The following is a 21333-nucleotide window of genomic DNA, read 5'->3' as shown; positions in this document are numbered from 1 at the left end:
ACCAATAATTGATCAATCAATAATCGATCAATCAATAATCGATCGATCGATCAATCAATAATCGCAATAATCGTTCGATCGATCGATCAATCAGTCAATAATCGATCCATCAAAAATTGATCAATCGATATATCGATCGATCATTCCATCAATCAATAGATCAATCAATCGATCAATCATTCGATCAATCAATAATCGATCAATCAATAATCGATCAATCAATAATCGATCAATCAATTATCGATCAATCAATAATCGATCAATCAATAATCGATCGATCGATCAATCAATCAATCAATAATCGATCAATCAATCAGTCAATAATCAATCAATCAATCAATCAATAATCGATCAATCAATAATAGATCAATCAATAATCGATCAGTCAATAATCGATCAATCAATAATCGATCAATCAATAATCAGTCAATCAATAATCGATCAATCAATAATCGATCAATCAATAATCAGTCAATCAATAATCGATCAATCAATAATCGATCAATCAATAATCGATCGATCGATCAATCAATCAATCAATAATCGATCAATCAATAATCGATCAATCGATCAATCAATAATCGATCAATCAATAATCGATCAATCAATAATCGATCAATCAATAATCGATCAATCAATAATCGATCAATCAATTATCGATCAATCAATAATAGATCGATCGATCAATCAATAATCGATCGATCGATCGATCAATCAGTCAATAATCGATCAATCAATAATTGATCAATCGATATATCGATCGATCATTCCATCAATCATTCGATCAATCAATTGATCAATCATTCGATCAATCAATAATCGATCAATCAATAATCGATCGATCAATAATCGATCAATCAATAATCGATCAATCAATAATCGATCGATCGATCAATCAATAATCGCAATAATCGATCGATCGATCGATCAATCAGTCAATAATCGATCAATCAATAATTGATCAATCGATATATCGATCGATCATTCCATCAATCAATCGATCAATCAATCGATCAATCATTCGATCAATCAATAATCGATCAATCAATAATCGATCAATCAATAATCGATCAATCAATAATCGATCAATCAATAATCGATCAATCGATCAATCAATAATCGATCGATCGATCAATCAATCAATCAATAATCGATCAATCAATAATCGATCGATCGATCAATCAATCAATCAATAATCGATCAATCAATAATCGATCAATCAATAATCGATCAATCAATAATCGATCAATCAATAATCGATCAATCAATAATCAGTCAATAAATAATCGATCTATCAATAATCGATCAATCGATCAATCAATAATCGATCGATCGATCAATCAATCAATCAATAATCGATCAATCAATAATCGATCAATCAATAATCGATCAATCGATCAATCAATAATCGATCGATCGATCAATCAATCAATCAATCAATAATCGATCAATCAATAATCGATCAATCAATAATCGATCAATCAATAATCGATCGATCGATCGATCAATCAGTCAATAATCGATCAATCAATAATTGATCAATCGATATATCGATCGATCATTCCATCAATCAATCGATCAATCAATTGATCAATCATTCGATCAATCAATAATCGATCAATCAATAATCGATCAATCCATAATCGATCAATCAATAATTGATCAATCGAATAATCGATATATCGATCAATCAATAATCGATCAATCAATAATTGATCAATCGATATATCGATCGATCAATTGATCAATCGATCGATCGATCAATCAATCAATCAATTAATCAATCGATCAATCGATCATTCAATCAATCAATCAATCAATAATCGATCAATCAATAATTGATCAATCGATCAATCTATAATTGATCAATCGATCAATCGATATATCGATTGATCAATCGATTTATCAATCGATCAATTTATCAATCCATCATTCAATCAATCGATCAATCGATATATCGATCAATCGATCAATCGATCATTCAATCAATCGATCATTCAATCAATCAATCAATCGAGCGATCAATCATTCGATCAATCAATTATTCAATCAATAGATCAATCAATCAATCGATCGATCGATCAATCAATGAATCAATCATTCAATCAATCGATCAATCATTCAATCAATCGATTAATCGATATATCGATCATTTTTTTGTTTATATTCAAGCTACATTCACATATTGTTACATTCACAATACTTTAGGGGAAATATTTATAAACAACAATGTTTGATATTTTTGCGATTAATCTAATGAATAACTACTAGATAAGTAGGTAAATAGCTTGGAAAACTCTTTTCAATCAGGACATCCTTTATAACAGTTTACAACCTATTCTATGACCTACGGAATATACCCTTTATAATTTAAAAAAGAAATCGATCCTTATCCGATTATTTCATTATATTATAGAACTTTATAATATTAAAGTAAATATATTATTTACAATATTTAATAGTGAATGGATATGAATGTGATTGTTGCAATTTCACGCAAAATCTACACAGTCGTTTTGAATAAAATTTGCTATGCAGATTGATTGGAATGAAATAACCATTGGCCGTAAATAGATAACACGTTCCGTTCTAAATTTCTGATACAATGTTTATTTTATAATTATGTAATATTATGCTCATCTATCTATACTTTCTATAATAATATTATAAAGCTGAAGAGTGTGTTTGAACTACTGGTCCGATTTGAAAAAAATAGCCCATTTATCGAGGCTGCTATAGGCTATAGCATAGAGTAATATAATATATACGGGTATAGAGAGCCCGCTCGCAGAATTTTTTGAAGACCGCTAATGTCAATTGATCTGATAAACAGCGCCATCTATTATCGGCATCCACAAACTTGTGAAATGTATAGCTATAGCTATAGACATCTACTATATTACATGCAATGGTAGGTACTTTGACTTCAGCTTCTTACTATTTTATTGTAGGTATTCAAGTTGAGAGAAAATCAAATACCTAATAAGTAAAATCTTATCACCTTGAATACAGTAAAATAGTAAGAAGATGAAGTCTAAGCATGAGTTTCAGAAAGGGAGTGCATACAAATAAAAACAAATTTTATTTTACAATAATTTATTTATTTACACTTACAGTAATTAACATAGAATTGTAAATTTTGACAATGGTACGGAATTTTTAGAAAATAATTGATGTTGAACAGTATTACATATTTAAATAACAATATTATTTTTAATTGTTACATGTTAATGTTTATTTTTATATGTTTGTGCTGTTGTTTTTATTTCGTCCTCGCCATGATATTATGTGATTTTGCCAGACTGTATACAACAAGTACATGAATTACTGTATTTTCAAAATAACTTTTTAATGTAGTTTTATGTTTATCACAATTAAAGGGATAATACACAAATATGTCAGTAAACTTTTTATTTTTTGTTTCAATCCTTTTTTAGGAACATCTTTCTTCAAAAATAATGTCCGTCACTAAATTTTGTTTGATGGATAAATTAAAATGATTTTTTATTCTTTTTGTATTCTTTGGAAATTCGTACACTTCACTACGGAGGACTGAGGAGAGGACTCAACTCAACGCGGATCGGCGGATTAATTTCACGAATCACGAAGAACAGTACAAAATATAGAACAAAACTACAAACAAGCGCAAAGCAAGGAGCAGTCGCCATATTTGTGACGTATTTTCACAATCAATATTGGAATCAATTCATTGTGTTGCTATCGTAATTATTACTCAACTTGTAAGTTACACAAAATTTAAAAATATTTATAATACAAGTTCAATTAAATAATTAGATATTTAAATAAATGTTCTTTGTCTTTTTTGTTTTGTAATAAATTATTTCTTATCGATTGTTCTTCCATCTGTGATCGTATAAAGCAACTAATTGTTTTAGATACCGTTAAGAGATGGCGCATTTTGAAAATAAAAACCCCAAATCTGTCATTGTATGGAACTGTCCTACCCCTGGGCTATAGGCAGTAGGCTATATATACATAATATATAGCCTATAAGGCGCGGGACATATACAAGCGGCGCGGCGCGCCGCGGGCGCGCTGCCGGCGTGCATCGGGTGCTCTATTGGCATTTTGTATGAAATAATTTTGGAAAGGCGGCGCAACCTTGGCACAACCGTGGCGTGCCGTCTCGACGCCTGTCCAAAATTCTTTCATACAAAATGTATAAGAAGGACGTGGTGCAAAACAGATTCAAGAGGTGCGCTTATGGCACGCCCGCGCCCGCGCCGCTTGTGTTTGACCCGCGCCTAAAGCGCGATGATATTATCATCGCGCTATAAGACCAACAGGAGCGGAGCGGGTGAAGCCGCGGGGCGCAGCTAGTATATATAAAAATGAATCGCAAAATGTGTTGGTAGGCGCATAACTCGAGAACGGCTGAACCGATTTCGATAATTCTTTTTTTATTATATTCCTTGAAGTACGAGGATGGTTCTTATGTAGAAACGTAAATATGTACCTACCACGGGCGAAGCCGGGGCGGGCCGCTAGTTTATAATATAATTTATAATAATTCTTTTAAAGTGAAACTTTCATTACATCGTCTCAAACTTTTTGGTCTGTGTAGCGCATGTCGCATGACGGTCGGCTGCCGAGTAGGTATAAAGCAGTGTTCGGATATCGTACAGATAATTTTGCATCGTAATTTTGTGCCTAAGTTTGACTTTTACCGTGGTTTCATAAAACCACACAACATTTTTTAATTAACGGCCTAGCTACCTTAATCAGTCACTTACTTAACAGCCTAGCCTGCGAAAAAGTTACAAACTTTAGAAAAGAAAATTTGTGAACATTCGAAGGGGTTTTTACAATATTACAACGTATATTTCGGTCAACATTCCATAATGCAATGACTTTTCATAATGCATATCTTAAAATTAAAATTTATATGAGAAAACAACTTACATAGTACCCTTAGGTACAGTCATGTTCAATCCATCCAAAATGACATTAGGATTCTTCGTCGGCCCATACTTCTTGTGGGCTCGTCTCACACAAACCGCCTGCTGTTTCCTAGAAGATATCGTCGACTTCTGTGTCTTCAGCATTCGGTTCCTCCTCATAGCCAGCTCTTCTTGTATCGTGGTGGCCGGTCGATGTGAATCTCGCACATCTTCGAGCGATATGGTCGCCCCTTCGTTGTCGTAGGCCGGCATTGCTGTAAACAAAATTGGGTTTATTTATTAATTTGATATAGCTGTATCTATATATTATTAGGTACTTATATCCTTATATTTACTGCTAGTGTTAAATTAAAATAATATGCATATGTAGGTACATCTTTTATATCCTTGCTGATATTATAAATGCGAAAGTGTTTTTGTTTGTCCCTCTTTTGCGTCAAATAGAGCGATATTTTAATATGATTTATGTCTGTAGATAGTGAGGAGGCTAAAGAGTGATTTAGGCTATTTTTTTACACTGTAAAACATCGCATTTCCATCGGAATTTCTTTTATTTACGCGGTCAAAGCCATATTTGAAAAGGCAGAATATGTATAAAAGAATATCATGTTAGTAACACCTTATATTAACCTTAACTCAAGAACGGTTGAACGAATTTTATAGATTTGTTGGATTTGACTCATCTTGGATAAGGATTTTTTTTTTATTTGGTAAAAATTTTAAAAGGTTACAGAAATGTCTACTGGGGCGAACAACGAGTTCTTAATAATCTAATATTTAAACAATTTTTACGATGTGTGAAATGTATAGTATGTGTATTAAATTAGAATTTGAATAAACCAGTTTATTATTAGTCATACCAAAATTCCAACTTCTTCATGTAAATAAATACTTGGAGATACATTTACTTCACTTTTAAATCAATACCTTTAATTCAGTATGAATTAAATTCTACTCTCGTTTTAAATCTGCAAGTTTTTTGATGATATTTCACGTAAATTACTGAAATAAATTGTATGAAATATTAAATATTTATTAATGTATTGCACGCCTCATAAGCGAAGCGTTGAGGTGGGTACTACTGTCACTTCGCGCAAAACATCTGATTTTTCAAACTTAAAATGTCTTTATGTATCATACATTGCACTTGTAAGATAATACATACACACACATATTAAGAAAAAACACTATTTTTAACGTTCATGATATTTTTGATGTCATTTTTGTTATTTAAACTAGTTAAAAAACAGTTTAAAAAAGTTCTGTCTTGGACGTCCGTGTGTCTGTATGTGCGGATCCTTTTTCTTGTTAACACGATAGCGACCGAAATACTTTACTAATCGAGTCTTTTTTTTTCTCATACGCTTGAGTATGCTCAGGAATAGAACCCTTTCATTTTTCAGGGTCTGATTCGATGTGGTTTAATTGTTATTAAATAAACAAAAATAATAATTAATAAATATTTATTAAAAAAAAATTATGAGGCGTGCACTTTTGGATTTTCCAAATTATTTTTAATTTATTACGCATCAAATATGGTAGAAAAGGTATGGTGATATCGCAAAACATATATCTTAATATATATAAATCTCGTGTCACAATGTTTGTCCTCAATGGACTCCTAAACCACTAAACCGATTATAATAAAATTCGCACACCGTGTGCAGTTCGATCCAACTTGAGAGATAGGATAGTTCAAACATGTAGGTACCACGGGCGAAGCCGGGGCGGACCGCTAGTTTATTATGTAGATTGTAGAGATAAAAAATAATAAAGCGATAATAAATACTATTTATGAGTATCTTTATTTCATACGATTTTCCAACCAAGGTTACAAACATACAAACAAAAACTAATTACACAATTATTCACAGGTCATGCAAGTCTTAAGGAAAATCACAGGTTTTATCACAGAATAAAATAATCATCGTCCTTTTGTAGTAAATGCGTAAACACCACAGAACTATATGTAAACACTACATAATGACGTCAATTATTTTTTTATATTTAAATTATAATAGTATTAAAAATATGTTTTTTTTTTATCTAATTTCATCAAAACATGTAACCTGTAACTTGCATTTGTCGTATTCTATTCTTCAATTTAAGCTTGCTAACTTCTATTCTAAAGTTTAGAAAAACTTAGTAGATACTGAGCCCCCAAATAAAAATAAGTCAGTATGTAAATCTTGATAAAACATGAAACAAATTAAATACCTATTTCCCAAAAATTTACTCGAAATCGATCCAGCCTTTTAGGAAGAGTTCATTGATAAAAATACGCAAAATCTAATATGTTATTTATAATATTTTTACTCAGATCTGGGGGCCGAGACAAATGGCAGAAGAATACAATAACACGGAATATAATCCACGCTTTTTATTTCACAGCGTTTTGCTAAGGATTCGGTCACCCTTACGACGACGTCAACAAAATTATCATCCAGCAGAAATTAGAGTTTTGAAATATTACTTACTACAGATGTTCAATAAATTTTGTGCAAAATTCAGTATTTATATGAATAACTAGCGGCCCACCCCGGCTTCGCTCGTGGTACATGTTTACGTTTTCTCTACATAAGAACCATCCTCGTACTTCAAGGAATATAATAAAAAAAGAATTATCGAAATTGGTTCAGCCGTTCTCGAGTTATGCGCTTACCAACACATTTTGCGATTCATTTTTATATATAGACTAGAGAAGATAATTTTTGAAACAAAAAAAAATCGCAGTCGGATGAAACCCATTAGAAAAGGAGGGGAATACGATAAAAATATAAGGAAAAATAAATTACGGTCAATCCGAGTTCGGGAAGCGGGAGGGGGGAGCTTTTAAGAGAAAAAAATGGTTTCTCTCGATTTCCGACAAAACTAGAAGTCCTATAGAAAAAAGTTCAATGGCAAAGTTGTAGGTAATTAAAAGTTCTACAACTTTTGTATTCACAATTTTTTCACATAACCTAAAAATTTAGGTGAAACATTCAAAAAACCAAGTTTTTGGTCTTTTATTTCTATCTACTTCAAAATTTATTTTTTTTCTACGAAATTTGGTGGAAACTTACTTTAATATGTCCCAAATACACTGTAATTTATTTGATTGAAAATATTTATTTTTTCGCCTTATTTTGAATTAATACCAAAAAAAACAACCTAATTTTCAATCGAAAAGTCACCCGTCAAAATATCAGCTTTTTTCAAAAACTTGGGGTGTCTTTTATTCATTGAAATCTCTACTTTCATATGGTGTAAAAAAATAAACACCACCATAGTAAATGTTCTCAGGAAATGCATACAAACAGTCTGAAAATTAGCTTTTACTAAATCAGGCACACTTCTCGAACTACCTGAAATGTTTTTATCGACATCATTTTGCTTTTGAATATGCTGTAAAATATTAAACTTAGAACAGATAATTATTTTTCTTTTGAAATATTACCGAAAAGCCGATACAAGAGAAGATATAGAGTTCAAGAAGTGTGCCTGATTTAGTAAAAGCTAATTTTCAGACTGTTTGTATGCATTTCCTGAGAACATTTACTATGGTGGTGTTTATTTTTTTTACACCACATGAAAGTAGAGATTTCAATGAATAAAAGACACCCCAAGTTTTTGAAAAAAGCTGATATTTTGACGGGTGACTTTTCGATTGAAAATTAGGTTGTTTTTTTGGTATTAATTCAAAATAAGGCGAAAAAATAAATATTTTCAATCAAATAAATTACAGTGTATTTGGGACATATTAAAGTAAGTTTCCACCAAATTTCGTAGAAAAAAAATAAATTTTGAAGTAGATAGAAATAAAAGACCAAAAACTTGGTTTTTTGAATGTTTCACCTAAATTTTTAGGTTATGTGAAAAAATTGTGAATACAAAAGTTGTAGAACTTTTAATTACCTACAACTTTGCCATTGAACTTTTTTCTATAGGACTTGTAGTTTTGTCGGAAATCGAGAGAAAACATTTTTTTCTCTTAAAAGCTCCCCCCTCCCGCTTCCCGAACTCGGATTGACCGTAATTTATTTTTCCTTACATTTTTATCATATTCCCCTCCTTTTCTAATGGGTTTCATCTGACTGCGATTTTTTTTATCTTTTCATCATTTTCAAAGGCTTCTACCCCAGTCTAATATAAGAAGATATCATTAAAAGAGTTTTAAACAAAATATTAACAATCTTCCGGAACCTATAAATATTCTAGATTCGTAGGTATATTAGTTCAATAACACGTAAAATAAACTTTATAGCTACCTTTAAAATATTGAAGACATTATTTTATATCATAATATCATATCTCTTAACCAGTATTTTTAAAACTAGATTATAATTCCAAAACTTATTTGGAGAAGCAAGGATAACAACAGAATAAAACCTTGACGAATAAAAAAACATAATATTCAAGTTTCATAATAATTAGGTATATTCCATTTTTGCAATAACTTTTAATGTTTTCTCGTACTTACATATAATAGGATAATTATTAATAAAAATTAAAAACACTGTTTTAATGAACATCAATAAGTAAAAATTTATGACAAAAAAATTGGCGCTAAAATCCGAGCTAAAATCGCTGTCATTGTGATTCCACAGATACTACAAAAACAAAATATTAAAAGACAAAACTGAAAGTAAACCATAGATAATATTATAAAGTATATTGTTATTAAAACTTTTTACAGGCTTCAAATATAAAGTTCTCCAAATTAATAAAGATATTTTTAGGACTTCCTTGACGATATTAAAGAATTTGATGTTATTGTTTTGCATTCCGTGTCATCTAATTTTAGATTGTTATTTTACAAAGACCTTTATTTGTAAATTTTATTTATACTCTACCTGCTCCTTAAATAACCAGGTAAAAACATACTTTTTATTTATTTTCTTAAAACCAATAATTAAAGTATAAATATTAGGTAACTCATATTATGCAATTCTTGACCAAAATGTCATGCCGAGGTCCCGTTTTTGTGAATTAATAAAAAGTCGTTTTCTTTCAAGGCAAATAACGATTACAGGTTTAAGCTTTAAGTTTCATGTATATTATTTTAAACAACGGTTACGGTAATGGTTAAGCCGCCATTTTTAATACAATATCAATAACTTATAATAATCCAGGGAAAGAAACGGTCGTTTTTTTATAAAGATTTAATAGGAAAGACAACTAGATTATTCCTCCTTAGAAATACATTTCTTGTAGGTACCTACTTACAAATATGAATATTGTACATACATAATATATAGGTTCATACACTATATCCTAACTGTAAAAGCGCCTAATCTTTGATTACTATAACCAATCTAAACTTGTTATATAGCTCACTTCATAGAACCATTTTAAAATATAAATCTATTCATTATTCCATCACTTTCATAGACCAATGGGACGGAAATTCCAATAACAAGAAGGCTTCAGAAATGTATACGTTCATAAAACATATAAATAACTAGCTTCCGCCCACGACTTTGTACGTGCATCCCCGTTTTTCCCCGTTCCCGCAAGAATTTCGGGAAATCCTTTCTTAGCGGATGCCTACGTCCTAACATCTACCTGCATGCCAAATTTCAGCCCGATACGTCCAGTGGTTTGGGCTGTGTGTTGATAGATCACTATATCAGTCACCTTTGAGTTTTATATATATATATAGATATCATTACTCCATATATTTATATCCCTCTAAACTCAAGGGCCTCTTCCAATTAACGAGACTATGACAGGGTATTCCCAAACCGAATTCATAGGCCGTTTCTAAATAATTTTACGTCAATAATCTTAATGTATCATACATGATGGGATTTAAATTACTTGATTAAATATATTACTAAGCGGTTGGTAAAGGAAAAAATAACATTTGTAGGTGATAATTAATTCCAAGCAATATTTGTCGGTAAGGTGTGAAATGAATGTTGTAAGCCAGCTATGTACTTCTAACACAATAATACCTATACATATATAAAATTCTCGTGACATGATATTAGTTACCATACTCCTCCGAAACGGCTGGACCGAATCTGATGAAATGGGTGCCTATTGGGTAGATGTGTGAATCGAACATCTATTTTTCATACTACATACCCCTGTGATAAGAGTAAGGCAAAACAACGTATGCCGGGACAGCTAGTAATAATATAATAATACTAGCTGTTCCCCGCGGTTTCACCCGCCTTGCTCCGCTCCTGTTGGTCTTAGCGTAATGATATATAGCCTATATAGCCTTCCTCGATAAATAGGCTATCTAACACCGAAATCATTTTTCAAATCGGGCCAATAGTTCCTGAGATTAGCGCGTTCAAACAAACAAACTCTTCAGCTTTATAATATTAAGTATAGAAACCTCCGTGTTACGTATCAATAGGTACTTTATGATGTGTCTTAGTTGATGTTTATATGAACCTTTTATTTTCTTACTTATTTTTATGTTATATGTATTCAACTTCAAGTTCTTACTCTATTATTCATTCAATATGGCTTAAAAATATTGCACTAGATTCATTTAAAAAACAGGGTTTTATGAACTGGAATCATCTAATTTCTGGTTTTAAATAAATTATTGTAATTTATTTAAATCATAAAAATAAACACTGGTTTCTTATTATTTCTTCCGTTTTAATGAAAATACTTCCAAATCGTAGACAGAGAATCTGTCTACGTTCCAAATATGTGGTCTAAGTCTATGGTCTTAACTGTACTCTATGGTCAAATAGACAATGACCTTTAACATGTATACGCACAGTGTATACGAATATCTCAAATCATTTGAAATAAAAATAGATTTTTTTCCGTTATTCAATCAAGATACGCATAAATTAATATCTATCACGCCAATAGACACAAAAAACTTGTTTGTAACATTGTAGATAGCATCATGTTTAACTTTACATGACGTCAAAATCGCGGCAATTCTTTGAAATTTGTATTGACGTCATTAAAATATGTTTTGAATTTCAAACCTGATTGCATTGATACATTATAAGATTTTATCCGAGATTATGTACCTATAATATTAAAAACTAGATGTTATGTTTTATTCTCCAAAATCGTAAGTAATGTTCATGGACCATAGACAACCATTTTAGTAGAGTTAAATCTGTAATGGCGGACAACGATCAGCTGCTTTCGATAACTTAATGCAATTATAATTTAATGCAAGGGTACTGATAAACTGACATATTCAAGTAATTAATACATTAAATATTTTGTTAGTTTAGTAATTTTATATGTCCAAAATAAAAAAAAATATGATGGAGTCATAACGTATTTCCGTGCTCTATGAGAGAAAATTGAACAAATGTTTTTGTTATTATTGTAAGAGGCTTAAATTATAATTATAACAGGAAATATACATCAGCAATGTGATAAATACACAATTTGCATATAATCTCTTAATATATTCATGAAATGCCACAGTTTCTAGTCAATTACTAAAATTACAATGGAACAAATAATTTATGTGATATGAGATACAGACAGACGTCATGTATATTCCTAGCAGATATATATTCCTACCATATACGTCATATACGCCGTATACGTCATTATTTCTTTCGTAAATTCCCACAGGGTAATTCCAAATTATATTTTCTTTATTCGTTTATTTCTCAGGCGCTAATTCTTGTTTTAATATATTAATGTAATTAATAATCTAATCTTTATTTATAAGGAGATATTATTAAGTTTATTCCAATCTATATTTATATAAGTAATAATTAAGTTTGCTTTAGTTTTTTTTAATAAATATGTAATTAAATGTTCTTGTACATTTAAATAACATCATGAAGTCATATTTGTTAAGTTCTTTTTTCCTTCAAATAAAAACAAAATTTCATTTGACCTCGGTGAAAAATCAAATAATTTGCTTTTGGGTCAACCCCGATGTAATCCAATCTATTACCCCTAATTCGATTTATTTTGTTAGAGTAGATACCTTTATTAGTTGGTCATGAATAAAGTGAAGTTAGTAGTGTTTTATACACTCAAACAAAAAACTAAATGTAATATAATGTTGGTCGTAAAGATACGAAAAAGTGTATTTTGTTTGGTTTTAAAAAGCCCATTTATTTTCTACAAACAAGTTACAATCATTGAAGACTATTTTTATATCTACGTTAAAGTTACACTTAGTTGATCAATTTACATTATGGTTGGTTTGTAGTACCTATACATAATCTCGCTAAGACCATATTCTAGTAATGTATAAGTTGTAGCAAGAATCGAACCAAAAATCTACATAAGTCCCAGTTAGGCCAGTCTGTTGTAAAATTAAATGTAAAAAATTATACTATTATTTACTTTACTTTAATTATTAATGGTAGTGATATTTTCAATTATTTGTTATTATAACTAGCAATTTTATATATTTTTATATTATTAATTCAAATCAAGCGATCGATTATAACCTAATTTTTATTATTATAATAACAATAATTATACTCGAATAATTATTTAAAAGAAACTTTTGCCTTTATGTGATAGACTAAAAACAATATTTCGTTTTTAAATTTAGAAACTTTGAATATAATGATTAATGATATATCTTTTTCCAAAGTTTTTAAGTTAAAATTAATGTTATATCTATCAAAACTTAATTAAGTTCAATTTTATTATTTACATATTGGATTTAAGAAATAAAATTTAAAATATAAAGTAATGTTACTACTTATAATTAAATCAGTAAGCACTCATCGAATAAAATTTACATCATACGTGACATTTAAAAATAACAAGGAACAATTTTAATCGCCCCTTATTATTAACCGTTTATTGTTTATCATTGAGTTAAATCGATTACCCAAATATGATGCGATTGCCATAGACATGTAGGTGCAAGTTTCGTTACCATGTCAAGGGCGACATTGCAATGTCATCGATTCTTATGCAACTTTGGAGTCCAATGTGAGGTTTATTCGTCTTCATTTAATTTTATCTTTATTTTTTATCTTTGAGTAATATAAATTTTTATATTTTACTATGGTGTTGTTTCAGATTTGGAAACTTAATAATTTATGAAAAATCACTACATAGTATAAAACAAAGTCGCTTTCTCTGTCCCTATGCTTAAATCTTTAAAACTACGCAACGGATTTTGATGCGGTTTTTTTTATTGATAGAGTGATTCAAGAGGAAGGTTTTAGTATATAATTTATTAGGTTTTAGACAAAGCAAGCGAAGCCGCGGGCGGTAAGCTAGTTAATTATAAAAATGTTAGAATAAATTTTATTTTGTAAACCTCAAAATATATGATACTTAATAAAATAGAGTTTAGAATGTGTGTTTTTCAAAGGTCTAAACTTCGCGACTTTCTTTCCAATAACTGCTAAAGCATAACTCATCGTCTACCTACTACAAGATTATTATCTCACAACCGAATAAATAAAATAAATAAATAAATATTTCAGGACAATTTTCACAAACGGCACGATCTGATCCCATACTAAGCTTTCGCTTGTGTTTTGGAAACCAGATGGCTGATAAAAATACATATATATAATTTTAAATAAATACTTATATAGATAATTAACACCCAGATAAACGAATAAATGAATACAGTGACTCAATCTAAATTTTAACCACAGAAACCCAACCACAAAATAACCTACGCTAGTATAAAAGTCTTAGATTATACACCTATAGATGTAACCATGGCGTGACCGCACTTGAAACAGAAATAGAATTTTGTGGTGTTGCCTAATAAGTTGGCAATTCCCACATATTAGGTAAAAAATATTATGAATCTTACTTGATCGCGAACAGACTTTATAAATACCTGTAAGTACTTCGCAAACTAAAAATTCTGAATTTGCATATTTTAAATGCTAGCTTCAATAATGTAACTCTTATGTCGTAGTCGTACGAAATACTTTAATAAAACCTCCGTAAGGTAGGTAAGGAGAATTGTATGGACATCATTGACACACGACACGTTCAATGATGAAATAAAACCAGTCTCTATCATAAACATGTTTATTATTTATTACTATATACATAATGAAATAAGTACAGCTTGGCAAAAAAGAGTAGAAAACCGGAAGTCACTACTGTCCTCTCGTTACCAACACTTTGAATGATTTAATTGTACTCGTTTATTTTTATACGGTAATGAATCATCATCAAAATGAATGGAACAAATTTTTGAATATTTTGTTGGCAGCCAATTTTCTCGTCCAGTGGCATCCAGCCATTTCTTTTTATCAATATTGGATGGAAACCTGAAAAAAGAAGATTTTATTCGCATGTTACGAAAGTTTATCTTTATTGAGTAATAAGTTAAATAAACTACAATAAAGCCCTTAAATAAATGTAACTAAAATTAAAGTTTACGTACAGAAGAATTAATTTCCTCTCAATAAAAATATTATATTACTAGCTTTTACCCGCGACTTCATCCGCGTGTTAATCCAGGTAATAAACTACTCATGTGCAAAATATCATTGAAATCCATCCAGACGTTATTGCGTGATTGAGTAACAAACAAACATCCAAACCCTCGAATTTATAATATAAGAAGGATGAGTACCTACCATGATAAGCAAACCCAACAATCATAATCTTTAATTATAATCATAATCTTTATTTTCTCTTCACAAAACAAGACCTCGAATCGTATGTATGTACTGACAATAAAGAAATATGATTTATTTGGGTAAATTAAAGTAGCCATTATGGCAACCCTGAACCGTTCATCGTTAATCGTTATTTTATTTTAAGATAGTGAAAACACGTATCACAACTCAATATTCTTGGCATCACATCACTGAATTCATCACAAAACATCATAATCGATGATCATCTGGCGTTGTAATAACGAAAGAAATGATAATTTCGCCTACTTACGTGTGAAATGTTATTCCTTCAATTTTTCGCTCACTCCGGCTTTTACAACCCAAAACACTGCAACCCACCATCGCACGTACACTAAATATTCTGTATTATCCAATTTTTATACGCAATAAACACTGTAAATTCACACAATCACAGAAAAATCCAAAAGACGCCAAGTTTGTTTGTCACAATCTGTTCTTGCCAAACAATAAAACCGGCCATGTCGACAAAGACAAAAACTATATATTCTGTCCTGTTTCTTTGCATGGGTTTGACAATTAACGATCTCGCTCTTTCAAGGAAGGTCATTTTAGTGGTTACATCTATAGGTGTATAATCTAAGATAAAAGTAATCATAATAAAGTAAGCCTTCAATTTATCATGGTCATTTCCTAAACTGAGTTGAAACATACTTAATTTGGGCACGACATAGTTAATGTATCAAGAAGCACTTAAATATAGAATTTATGTTTTAACTAAGATTCCGTTCGCGGCTTCGCCCGCTAATCTATACTAATAATTAATATTATAAAGCTGAAGAGTTTGTTTGTTTGTTTGAAAGCGCTAATCTCAGGAACTACTGGTCCGATTTGAAAAATTCTTTCGGTGTTAGATAGCCCATTCATCGAGGAAGGCTATAGGATATATATCATCAAAGACCAACAGGAGCAGTGCCACGCGGGTGAAACCGCGGAGAGCAGCTCGTAAATTATATACTAAAAATCCTCTTGAATCACTCCAACTATTATAAAAAACCGCATCAACTATGCGTTGCGTAGTTTAAATTTAAGCATACATAGGGACAGAGAAAGCGACTTTGTTTTATACTATCTAGTGCAGACTGCAGATGTAGTAAAATCAATGCTAATAGGCGTTTAAATTATCATGACCATTTCCTAAACTGACAAACAATTAACTAATTTTAGTACGAAATAGCTATTATTATAAATAATTTATAATATATCAAGGATCAATTCTATATTTAGCAACTATTAAATGAAACCTAATATAGAGTCATAAGGAAATTGTTAAGGAGAATACCTTGATATCTTGTCCTGTTAATTAATCATGACATAATTAAATACAAAGAAAAATATGATTTTTTTTACCAACGATGTACCTATACTACCTCTCGTCGCTCTTTTATTGAAAAAAACAACCCATCTTGTTTTATGAAATAATGCCGTATATGTACTAAAACATGTCATTAAATTTTCTTTTAGATGGTACCAACAAATATGCATGATAGTTTTTGCGTGATTTGCTTTTTGTCCGAATTAACTTTACAGATGAATTACACTATATCTATATAATATACTAGCGGTCCGCCCCAGCTTCGCCCGTGGTACATGTTTACGTTTTCTCTACATAAGAACCATCCTCGTACTTCAAGGAATATAATAAAAAAAGAATTATCGAAATCGGTTCAGCCGTTCTCGAGTTATGCGCTTACCAACACATTTTGCAATTAATTTTTATATATAAAGATAAAACTCAAAGGTGACTGATCACAGTGACTGATATAGTGATCTATCAACGCACAGCCCAAACCACTGGACTGAAATATGGCATGCAGGTAGATGTTAGGACGTAGGCATCCGTTAAGAAAGGATTTCCCGAAATTCTTGCGGGAACGGGGAAAAACGGGGATGCACGTTCAAAGTCGTGGACGGAAGCTAGTTTTATAAATATAATTTCACATCAAATTATGAAACAAAAATCCTGTTTAACCTTTTTTTTTTCAAATAATTAATACGCAATTTAAACCATTTTTCTGCACCTTAACTAAACAGACCTTAAAACAGACTCATTAAAACCACCAATATTATGCTGAACGTGACTCAAACGGTAGTCATAAATGCACACATAAAATACAGCAAAAACGTATATAGGAACTCATTAGTGATTGTTTTGTTAAACAATACATCGTTGTGTTCAGTGTTTGCTGAGATGACCTTTTTAATCCTCCAAACGTAATCTTTAATTTATATGACTAGCTTACTGAATGCGGCTTCGCTTGTGTTCCCATCAAATCCTTACTAATATCACAGACTAGCTGTGCCGCGCGGTTTCACCCGCGTGGCCCCACTCCTGTTGGTCTTAGCGTGATGATATATAGCATAAAGCCTTCCTCGATAAATGGACTATCTAACACCAAAATAATTATTAAAATCGGACCAGTAGTTCCCGCGATTAGCGCGTTCAAACAAACAAACTCTTCAGCTTTATAATATTAGTATAGAAACACACAGATAAAGCTATAGGTTAAAATATACTTACTAATATTACTTATATTATAAATGCGAAAGTATGTATCTTTCTTTCGTGTCGCAATGGAGCGATTTAATGGTATGATTTTTGAGTATTGATATAGTTGAGAAGCTAGATAAGCTGTGTAAATAAGCTAATTTTTACCGCGATGGAAACTGCCATGGGAATTTTCCTTTTACCATCCCTTTTTTAACGCATTTCAAACTCAAACCACAGAATGCATAATAGTAGCTAAACGCTACTCAAACATAAACACAAACATTAATTTATTCAATTTGACTTGTTCTAGAAACACTTTTGAATCTTCATAACATAATTTTACCATTTACCACCGAGAAGAACCGGTAAGAAACTCCGTAGTCGCTCTTTTTCAAGTTTTGTTTGGCCTATATCTAATCTTATATCCGCCCCAAAGGTCTAAAGTTTGTATTATTTAATAGTTCATTGACAATAGGTTTAAAAACAAAGCATTCGTACAAATCGTATACTATTAGTGAAGGAAAACATTGCAATGAAACCGGTATACCCTTGAACCAAATATTTAGACAACACGACGGATAATTTACTAATTTTGCCCCAGTTTGTCCTTGGTGGTTTATGGTCCAAATCTTGTGTCTTAGCATCGAGAAAAAATAAACTGGTCATTAAATACTTCGCAACTAGAATAATAACAAAAAATGATATAAAAATAAAACACTGCTAATGTAATATTTAATGTTTTTTGTTATATTTCCTCGCAATAACAAGTTTTTTGGTTTCATAAGTTGGTTACAATTTGACTTATAAGTTACTGAATACATCGCACAACCACAGGGTTGTCAAAACTTGTTAAACTTAATTACAGTAGCTCATGAAACCTTGGAAATCGTGGTAGGGTTGACACTCTAATAAATATTAATGTTTAATTTGAGATAAGATGAAAATATTATATTCTTACGTAAACACAGAAAACCAATCAGCCAAATACAGTTAATTAAAATAAAATATTTACTTTGATATTTATTTTGTAGAAAATAAAATAAATATTTTAACATAATTACTTTAATTTTTACTAGACAATACTTTACAATGAAAATTTTTTAAAACATTGTTTAGAAACAAACTTGAAAACATTACTCCCATTCACGCAGTCGGTTACAAACATGCAACTATTACGCAATATTGTAACAAGTGACAACCCTGACCGCAGGGGCGACAATTCCGCGATTCTTTGAACTCGTAACGTTCCTCGTGACTAAGTTTTATTGTCTACAAATGCATGTGTGAATAAAAAAATTAACTGCTCTTTTTTTCTTTGAATAAGTAGCTTAGTCGGTAAACGATTACATCAATGCTTAAAATTTAACTTAATTGTTTAATAAATTATTTATATCAAACAATAAATTATCTCAATTTACTATCCCAACTATATTATGCCCTTGTCATATACAATGGTCTAATAATTGCATAAGTGATTAGATACTGATCTTTCCACTTACAAAGAAATATCTTATAATGTTAATAAAAATGGACAAGTCATAAACAAACTTGTAAAGTAATTTATTATCGTACTTTGTCGTGACAATTAAAACCACTTAAAACTATCAATCCTATGAAATTATCATAATTATGTATTGTAACAATAACAGTTCAAAACACAATCGCTTCCCGCGTCTGACGCTGATGTATGTACTCTGTATGTATGGATGCTTACACACAACGGATTTTCATCAGTTTCTTTTAATAGAGTGATTCATTAGGAACGTTAGTATATAATTGATTAGGTTCTAAACAAAGCGAGCGAAGCCGCGGGCGGAATGCTAGTTGTACCTATATATGTGTGTATATGTTAATCCATCTCAGTTGTAATCAATATTCACCATCGCTCTATAAATCTTGTAACATATTACGTATTTTTAATTCTGACTCACCAATGTTGTAACGATACGTTTGCACACCACAATGTGAGATATTAACCCAAGGCAAATTACAAAACTTTGGAATAGCGCGAGCAAAAAAACTGTAGAGTTGCGATTGTATAATTTTAGGAGTGGAATATTTTTCTATTAGTGTAAGTGAATGTTTGGTGTTTATTGTATTCATTTTGAATAATCAATATTGTAATCAATATTGATTGATACATCTATTGCAATAATTGCAAACATTCGGTTGTAATTTGGTGTATAGTGCATTATGACTTTTTGTAGTGAAACTTCTTTAGGCGCATTGAGAGTAAAATTTTAATGTCGCGTCATGGCAATACCGTCACGTCATGGAGTAAGGCGACGATTTTGGTATCTTTGGTTCTTGCTACAGAAGTTTCACTTCTAACATGTTTGCTCGGTACACACGCTCTTTTATATTGTAGTCTACGTAAAGAAAAAAAAAAGAAAAAAAATATATATACGTATGAAAATAGGAAGATTTTTACTTGAGCACAAGAAAGGGAGAGAGTAATACTACATTATTCAAATACTAGATAATAATACGACTTGATATAACAAAAACTAAATATAACCTTTCATCACATCCTATATAACAAAAAAATCAAAACGGGTTTTGATGAAAATGCTTGTAACTCCCAAGCGTATACAAAATCATAAAAAAACATCATTACTATATATTCAGACACATACAATATTATTTTCCTGTTTATATCATCATACTGTCAGATTTTACACGCTGCTACGTAGAAAGAGACGCCCAGCTTAAAAAATGTTTATATGCTCTGCTCTAAGTATAGCCATAACCTAGAGAGTTACAAAATAATATGTAGATGGATAATGAAGCAGCCATTATCTTAAAATAAACATGAAGATGTTATATCTTAGTACGGGATACAAAAAATACATTCACCCATTATGAAAGCCTTGTAGAGCGTAAACGACCGATACCTTAAATTTCTGTCCGTGGGTTTCATTCCAAAATACACATCTCTAAATATGCAAAATTACCTGAAACAAAAAAGGTAAATTAAGAATAAATTATTATGTAAACGCTACTAGGTATATTTAGCTTTAATACACATAAGTTAAACCTCAAATCACTTGCAAAACGTTACTAATTGTTACGAAAATTGCTATCAAATCGAAAAATAATCACATAATAATGATAAATACACAATTCACGTAATGTTGTAATAATATATCGTTTAAATACCGTCATTTGACATAAGTGACCCCGCTTTTTGTCTCCGAAATGACACAAAAAACGCTGCAAGTATGAAATGCCTTAACCCGTTTGAACTTGGAATAACGTAACTGACGTTTTTGCAATGTTACAGGCAAAAAAAAAGATGTACGTATTTTGAATCTGGTAATTTTTTGCGTTCTGTAATTTATGGTTGTAA

The 21333-nt window shown here is 30.8% G+C and overlaps 1 protein-coding gene and 1 long non-coding RNA gene across 2 annotated transcripts in view; both read right to left on the bottom strand.

Moving 5' to 3' along the window:
* Positions 1–21333, bottom strand: part of osy (ABC transporter oskyddad) — an 86312-nt gene that overhangs the window by 44314 nt on the left and 20665 nt on the right. Inside the window, exon 2 of the mRNA XM_090115341.1 lies at positions 4924–5176. Within this exon, the coding sequence (XP_089971467.1) occupies positions 4924–5174 (251 nt within the window). The 5' untranslated portion in view covers positions 5175–5176. The remainder of the gene's footprint in view (positions 1–4923; positions 5177–21333) is intronic.
* LOC149898330 (uncharacterized) lies at positions 15012–16076 on the bottom strand. Its single transcript, XR_016458077.1, has 2 exons — positions 15747–16076; positions 15012–15121 (listed from the first exon to the last, which is right to left on the bottom strand). It is a non-coding gene; the product is annotated as an uncharacterized LOC149898330 (long non-coding RNA).

The sequence above is a fragment of the Colias eurytheme genome, chromosome 23, assembly GCF_061535395.1.
Source record: "Colias eurytheme isolate Ceu_HAF_F1 chromosome 23, ilColEury1 Martin Lab GWU primary, whole genome shotgun sequence".
NCBI classification, from domain to species: domain Eukaryota; kingdom Metazoa; phylum Arthropoda; class Insecta; order Lepidoptera; family Pieridae; genus Colias; species Colias eurytheme.
The sequence above is the reverse complement of the archived record's forward strand: the minus strand, read 5'-3'. Positions and strand labels throughout refer to the sequence as shown.